This window comes from Octopus bimaculoides, chromosome 9 (genome assembly GCF_001194135.2).
Source record: "Octopus bimaculoides isolate UCB-OBI-ISO-001 chromosome 9, ASM119413v2, whole genome shotgun sequence".
NCBI lineage: Eukaryota > Metazoa > Mollusca > Cephalopoda > Octopoda > Octopodidae > Octopus > Octopus bimaculoides.
This window is the reverse complement of record NC_068989.1, coordinates 35,707,645-35,715,849: the sequence shown is the minus strand read 5'-3', so window position 1 is coordinate 35,715,849 and position 8,205 is coordinate 35,707,645. Positions and strand designations below refer to the sequence as shown.

General features: G+C 34.8%; 1 protein-coding gene across 1 annotated transcript in view; it reads left to right on the top strand.

Annotated features, from left to right (window-relative positions):
* LOC106878847 (laminin subunit alpha) overlaps positions 1–8,205 on the top strand; it is a 249,900-nt gene that overhangs the window by 122,459 nt on the left and 119,236 nt on the right. The window contains exons 29-33 of the mRNA XM_052970907.1: positions 1,780–1,982; positions 3,548–3,678; positions 4,733–4,803; positions 5,863–6,007; positions 8,008–8,148. Of these exons, the coding sequence (XP_052826867.1) occupies positions 1,780–1,982; positions 3,548–3,678; positions 4,733–4,803; positions 5,863–6,007; positions 8,008–8,148 (691 nt within the window). The remainder of the gene's footprint in view (positions 1–1,779; positions 1,983–3,547; positions 3,679–4,732; positions 4,804–5,862; positions 6,008–8,007; positions 8,149–8,205) is intronic.

Here is an 8,205-nt window from a genome sequence, read left to right as displayed (position 1 = left end):
CGTTAAACGATGATGATGATGATGATGATGATTATTATTATTATTATTATTATTATTATTATTATTATTATTTTATGTTTGACTTTTTCTTTGCATTTGTACAAGTTGGATCCAAGTCTCACCCAGAGACCTCAAGAGACAACAAGTTAGAAGTTCGTGTAGGTGTTATGCCTAGGGTACCATATATTTGGATTTGTACATAGTGTTGTTCTAGAGAATGTTTAAGAAACCATAAGAAAATTATGTAGATCACATAGACAGTATTTTACGTAGGATATGGGCAGTTCCCATGAGCACTATCTTTTGAACTTCAGCCATTTTGGGGTTTCGGGGATTTATTATTATTATTATTATTATTATTATTATTTATTATTATTATTATTATTATTATTATTATTATTATTATTAATATCATAGTAGACGTCGCACAGTATACAATATTGTGAGATTGTTGATTGAAGATATTTTGTCTACTGAGGGTTTGTACTGTTTGGCAAGTCACAAGAACCTCAGACAGACAGTACTTTATGCAATATGCATGAAGCTCGAAGTAATGCCAACTTTTGCAATACACCTAGATTGTAGGGTATTTTTAAAGTTTTCAGATGTTTTTTCAGATTGGGTCGTATTGAACCCAATGCTCCGATGACAATAGGGATAACCTTTATGTTTGACTCTCATAGCTGCCACATCTTGGCAATCTCAATTCTCAGGTCACCATATTTATCAACCTTTTCTCTTTCTTTCATGGTGATATGTTGATCTCCTGGAACTGCCATGTCAATTATTAGGCACTCTTGTTTGTAGCTCATAAAGGTTACTATATCTGACCCTATTATTTAGTGAGAGAGCAACACATGCCATCAAAGCAACACTGGGGTACAAAATATGAAACCCAATATACCCATCATGACTACCTGTTCGATAAGGGTACACCAGGCTCATGCATCACAACCATATATGCACGACATGGTGAGCTTATATTACGATAAAAGTGCATGACCTTGGTAGGACCCATTATAAATGGGTCCCATCTAGAAGGTCCCTGAATAAAGGTTGTTTAAGTGTGTAAACGAAACACCCATATTTCCAGGGGTGGATTATTAAAACCCCAAGGAATCCTTCTTGACACATGACTGTCATGCTCCTCCAGTACACCTTGTGATCAGAGAATCACATATTGTCAGCCATTAAGGGACATGCTGAAGTGGTTATGATCCAGCAACTGATAAGCAAATCTGTGATATTGAGCAGAACATTTGCTGTAGCCCATCTTTTATACCAAGACAAAACATGTACATGATAACACTTCCAATCAGTTCAGATCAGAAGCCATGAGTACTGCCTGATACTGCATCAGGGCATTTATTATTATTGTTTTTATTATTGTTATTATTATTAAGGCATTGAGTTGGAAAAATTGTTAGCATGCAGGATGAAATGCTAGTATCATTTTGTCCATCCTTATATTCTGAGTTTGAATTCTGCTGAAGTTGACTTTTCCTGTCATCCTTTCGAAATAAGTACCAGTTACACACTGGGGTTGATGTAATTGACTAGCCCCCTCCCCAAAATTTCAGGCCTTGTGCCTTTAGTAGAAAAGTATATTATTATTATTTACATTGTTATCTGTTAACAGAAGTATATTATCCTTCAGTATTACATCATGAGGAATAATCAGTTTAGTAAATCACACACTCACACAATATATTTTCATCTCCCATGTTACAAGATATTTTACTATATTTGAACCTGATGAATATTAATTTCCATTTACAGACCAAGCCCCACCTGCAGTAAACAGTTATTTGCATTAACAGCAGACTATAATAATGGAACTCTACCCTGTAAATGCGATCCCGATGGCTCTATGTCTATTGACTGTGAACGTTTAGGTGGACAGTGCCGTTGTTTGCCTAATGTCATCGGAAGAGATTGTTCTACTTGCAAACATGGCTTCTATGGATTCCCTTCATGTAAACGTATGTGTTTTTATGTTATTTGTTGTTGTTTTTATATCCACTAGCAAATCTACTCATCTACAATGGAGGCATAAAATTAGAGAGGGAGGTCATAACAGCAGTATGTATTGAGAAATATGTAAATGGACTTGGTAGACTACTGAATGATGTCTTAGAGAAATCACGTTATTGTTGGTGATACAGCATTCTATTGCAGCTATATGACGTGTTTGAATTTTCTCCTTTCTTCTAACTCTTGAAATCTAAAATAGGTATGAAATTATCTGGCCCTGATTGAATCTAAGTCAAGCAAAGACTTAGACTTTGTCCTGGAACACAACACAATAAATTTAAAATTCATGATCTGTTAGCAAAGCTATGTCTGTGTGATTAAGAAGCTTGCTTTGCATTCAGATAGATTTTGAATTCAGTCCTACTACACAACACCTGAGCAAGTGTCTTCTATTATAGCCCTGTGCTGACAATGCCATGCAAGTGGATTTGATAGATAGATACTGTGCAGCAGCCCACTGTATAGAGGTTTATGTGTGTGTGTGTGTGTATATGTGTATATATATATATATATATATATATATATATATATATATGCGTGTGTGTGTGTATGTATATATATATTCATGTGTGTGTATTTATTTGTATTTGTGCTTATCAACTCTTCCCACTACTTGATAACTGGTGTTGGTTTGTTCATGTCCCTGTGACTTAGCAGTTCAGTAAAAGAGAGCAATAGAATAGGTACCAGATTTAAGAAGAAAATAAGTACTGAGATTGATTTGTTTGGTTAACCCCTTCAAGTTAGTTCCTCAACATGGCCACAGTCCAATAACTGAACCAAGTAAAAGATATGCTAGATTTCAATAACCTACAGTTTCTTGTTAGCTCAATATTTTAGTAAGGACTTTACTTCTGTTGATCTTATAACTTTGAGAAATATTTTACTTTTGATAAGAATTAAATGTATTCTTTTATTCCTTTACTTGTTTTAGTCATTTGACTGCAGCCATGCAGGAGCACCACCTTGAAGGGTTTTAGTAAAACAAATTGACCCCTGGACTTATGTTTTAAGCCTAGTACTTAATCTATCGATCTCTTTTGCTGAACCACTAGTTTACGGGGACGTAAACACACCAACATCAGTTGTCAAGTGGTGATGGGAGAAAAACACAAACACAAAGACACACACATGTACAACCCGCTTCTTTCAGTTTCCGTCTAACAAATCCACTCACAAGGCTTTGGTTGGCTTGAGGCTATAGTGGAAAACACTTGCCCAAGGTGTCACACAGTAGAACTGAACCTAGAACCATGTAGTCAGGAAGCAAGCTCCTTATGACACAGCCATGACCAATTTTATATATGATGAAGACTAAGCTTTTGTTGCAAGAACAAATAAATGACTGTTTTGCTATTTCTCTACTTAAGGAAGAACGTACCCATTACTCTTTCCCATAATTTAAACAATCCATTTGCATAATTACAAAACAAAATATGATTTTTTTTTTCCACCTTTGTGACTTGACTTAACATAACTTTGTTACCATTTCATACAATATCCATGTTTCCAGGTTGTGAATGCAGTATTGGACTGTGTCATCCTGTTACTGGAGACTGTGTCTGTCCGCCACATGTGACAGGGCGAAAGTGTGATCGCTGTTTACCAAATACATATGCATATGACCCATATATAGGATGTAAGGTAAGGAATTCTAATAACAGATGTGTAATTAAACTGTTATGTCTAGTTGTATGCCAAGTACGTATTATGTCATTTCCATGAAGTAAGACTAACTGTAAAATGGTTGTAATGGAGAAGTACTCCTAACACTATCCATTGCATTTCAAAACCAAATTTTCTTATAACATTTATTCATGTAGAAACCTATTTTGGTTATAGATCTCCTTTTGTAGATGTTCTTTAACCCTTTTATTACCATATTGATACTGAAATACATTGTCATTGTTTTAATTAGATTTTAAAATGGTAAAGAATTTAGTAAAACAATTTTGTCATTATTAATTTGGTGTTTAGAACAAATTAACATAGAATTTTGATGGAAGATTTTAATCTAGATTAATTTAAAACAGCAAGTTTGTGTCATAGCACCAGGTGCAATCTCAGGCAGGTTAGTGTCAAAAGAGTTAAGGAACAATGGTTGTTTTAGAGATATCATCTCTGAAAAGACTTGGTCTTTTGTTACCCATTGAAGTTTTAACATATAGTTCCTGTTAAACATGTAGCTCTAGATTCCCTCATGCTTTCCAGTTCCATTAAAAATGAGATGTAATAACAGAAACTGAACGATAACAGAGTCAGGAACACTAGTAAAAAATGTTTCTTATGCATTCTGGGGTCTGCCATGTTTCAAGCCTTCAGGCAGGTCTTTGATCTGAAAATAACTTCTTTCTTCTCTCCTTCCCTATCTCAGACTCCCCATAAAGGGTCATGGGACTGCCTTTCCTCCTCTGATTATGCAATATACAAATATCTTTGATGTTTATCAATGGAAAGTGAATACATTGGTGACAAAACTGATAAACTAGTGTGCTTTGACATAACTACCTTGTAATATTTATTCCACCTAAGTTATGTGTATGCTTCGTTGTTAGTGTCATCATCAGAAGTACAATGCATTCCAGAATGACTAATTGGAAGTCTGTTGCAAATGATGCTGTTCTTCACTAAACATATTTTCTGAAAAAAATAGATAAACCTTGGAATTTGACTTTGCTGCTGTTTCCTTTTTCAATAGCAATGTGGCTGTAATGACCGCGGTGTTATGAATAATGACCTGAACTGTGACCAAAACACTGGACAGTGCAAGTAAGTTATTTTATAATCAAATATATTAATGACAGAGATTAGGAAAATAATTTGGGAACTTCAGGATTTTGTAACAATAGTCCAAATTTTTTAAAACCACATTTTAATATAAATGTGGACACGGGGATTAAATAAGAGCTTCTCCATGTGTCCTCAGTTCTCTAAACTCACACAGATACTCTTTGTTTATGTGTGTGTATCTGTGTATGAAGAGGAACAGTAATCCGAAAGTAGAAGAATTCCGCAAATTAGGTACTCTAAAGTCAGTCAGAAGGCCGGGGTCCATGTGAGCGTGCGGTATATAGTGAATCCAAACAAAGAAGAACAAACAAGAAAAACAATAACGCGAGGACGTGGTGCAAGTACTGTATTATCAGACACTCAGGAAAGAGGATTTAATGTTTTGAGATTGCTCTTCTTCAGAAATATAGGAAAGTCCAAAGGAAGGGAAGACGCAGGTAGAAAATCGCCAACGATACACACGTGGTTACATTTTGAAATAATCAGAAGGTGAAGAAAAAGTTCTTTCTAAGGCAGGAGAGTGCAAAAGAAGGAGATATGTATGTGTATGTGTGGGTATGTGCGCGCACACAGGTCTGTGTGTGTGGGTAGACTTTGTGTTGCTTAATGTTGTAGGAAGAATTTACAGTAGGAATTTTAGGTAGCAGTGGCTGTCTTTTGTGTGTCTCCCTTCACATGTGCGTAGGAGAATGGTCAGTAGAAAGGTGTTTAAATGGTAGTTTGAAGTATGTGTGTGTGTGTATATGTTGTATGTGTGTGTTTTGTGTGCATGTATGTGTGTGTGTATGTATGTGTGTGTACGTGTGTGTATGCATGGGGTTGTGTCTGGGGCAAATGTGCATTACTCTGTGTGTGTGTGTGTGTGTGTGTGTGTGTGTGTGTGTGTGTGTGTATATATATATAATATGTATGTCTTAAAGATTTAATAAGTGAGAAGTTGGCAATTTGCTGTATTGCTACTTTGTTATCTGCTAAAATTGGTAATTCTTGCAGTAAATTTCTTTCTGCTCACTACTTATCCTTTTCTCACTATTTCAGATGCCTAAACAGGTTTGGTGGTCGAACATGTGACAAGTGTGCCCCAGGTAGCTATTCCTACCCCCATTGTGTACCCTGTGCCTGTAATGCTACTGGAGCTGAAGATGATGTATGTGATCAAGACACTGGCCAATGCCTTTGCAAGGTATCTATTCACCATTCTATGAAGTTATTTCTGTATTGTCGCTGATGGCTTTTTTTCTCTTCTTATTTATGAAACTACTTTTCAAGGAAAGAGAAAAAAAGAACTGCTGATGACACCTATTGAAGTAGAAATCCATTTATGACTCTTCTCATATTTCCAGACAATAAACCTGTCCTTTTCTTTAGTGGCATGTCAGATCTAGAGAAATCATGATTCTTCATATGGTAATTGTGACACATCCTCTAGAGGTGGATATAATTTTAATAGATCTACTATGTATGTTGTATGGTATTTAATACATCTGTATTTGTCTATGTTGCTCAAATACATCCCACTGCTACATCTCTTAGCTCAATCATTTTTAGATTTATACTTAATTTATAAATTCATATATTGTGCTGTATCTTCCTCTTAAGATTATCAACAAATTCATGTGATTGAGGTGATCTTAATCAAGTAATGTAGCATCTATGCAGTCTCTTGATTTACTCAACATAATAGCCAAATCTCTCTCAATAAATTTCCTATTGTCTTTTAGATGGTAATACCATGTTTTAAGTCTTTGGACAATATATTTTCAATAAAAATTGGACAGACACAGAATGATTTAAGTTTAGTTCTCAACAATATCTAGAGTCTCTGGCCATCTACATTATAGACAATGTAAGACACTAAACTAAAAGACTTCTGTTATAGTCAACAAAGCTTCCTCAAGGGATAAAACTGTCCTCTAATTATTGATCCTATGTTAGATTCAGCTTGGGCTTTTAGATATAAAACAGCTTTGAAGCTTAACTCCATATATTTGTACATGTACTAGTATTATGCGATCTTACTCAAAGCATTGATATTAATTCTTTTTCCAAGTAGTAATATTGGTTTCAAATTTTGGCAATACACCAGCAGTTTCAGGGGAGGGGTAAGGGTTAAGTTGATTGTATTGATCCAAGTGTTCAACTGGTACTTATTTTATCAACCCTGAAAGGATGAAAGGCAAAATTGAACTCAGAATGTAAAGACAGACAAAATGCCGCTTAGCATTTTGCCCATTGCGTTAACAATACTGCCAGCTCCAGGTTGTAATATGAATTTTTACTTGGTGTACTGATATTCTCTATTTATTTTTTCTTCTTTTTATAAAAGTTGTTCAATAAACTTAATTTTTATGGAAAACCTCAAAATAAAATTTGAATTTGGTAATTTGAAAAATTTTGAAGATGCTATTTTATATAAAAAAACAGAATTGAGATAAATATTTTTGAAGTGTGTCACCTTTATAAAAACTGTTGCAAACTTCATTTATAAAATATTGTAACTTTGGACAATTTCATATTCCATGGGGCAAATCCTGAAATTTTATGTCTTCCATCTGAGATATAAAGATATCTTTAACTTATTTTAGTAATTTACTAAATTACTAAATATTTTATGTTCTTACAATAGTAAAGCATCATCATCATCATTTTCTATGCTAGTATAGGTTGGATGGTTTGACATAGCTGCTTTGAGCTCTAATGTCAGCTTTGGCATGGTATCTGCAGCTGGATGCTTTTCCTAATGCCAGCCACTTTATAGATTCCACTGGGTATTTTTTATTTCTTGTGCCTTTGGCACTAGTAAGCTTTCTAACTAACTTAGGGACAAACCCAGATGTCTTGCTTTAGAGGAGGATAGAAAGTTACCCCACATTTTATAAGGGTGGGTGGGAGTTTCTGGAAAGACGATATGGATGATAGTGATGACATACCAGAGTATCTCAAGCTACAAAAAGATGGGTATAAAGGAGGATGCAGATTGTGATTTGGAGTGAAGAGAGGGGTCAGTTTCATAAAAGTGTGAAAGGAGAGCAATAAATGGTTAGAGATTGGAGTAGAGGTAAATATAGCAAGTGATGAACAATGGTGGAGGTGTAAGTAGAAAAGTTTTTATAATGGACATCTGTGATTTTTTGTTTTTCTTAAGATTTTGTGCTAAAGTCTTATAATTTATCATTGTTACAGAAAAATGTTGAGAAATCTCGTTGTCTTGGTTGTCTTTCTGGAAGTTTCCATCTGGAAAAAAATAACCCAAATGGCTGCACCACCTGTTTCTGTTTTGGAGTAATTAGCAGCTGCAGTAAGTCCAACCTTCACTGGAGCCAGGTAGGTTATATTGTAGTTATTAAATAAATGTGATATATATATATATATATATATATA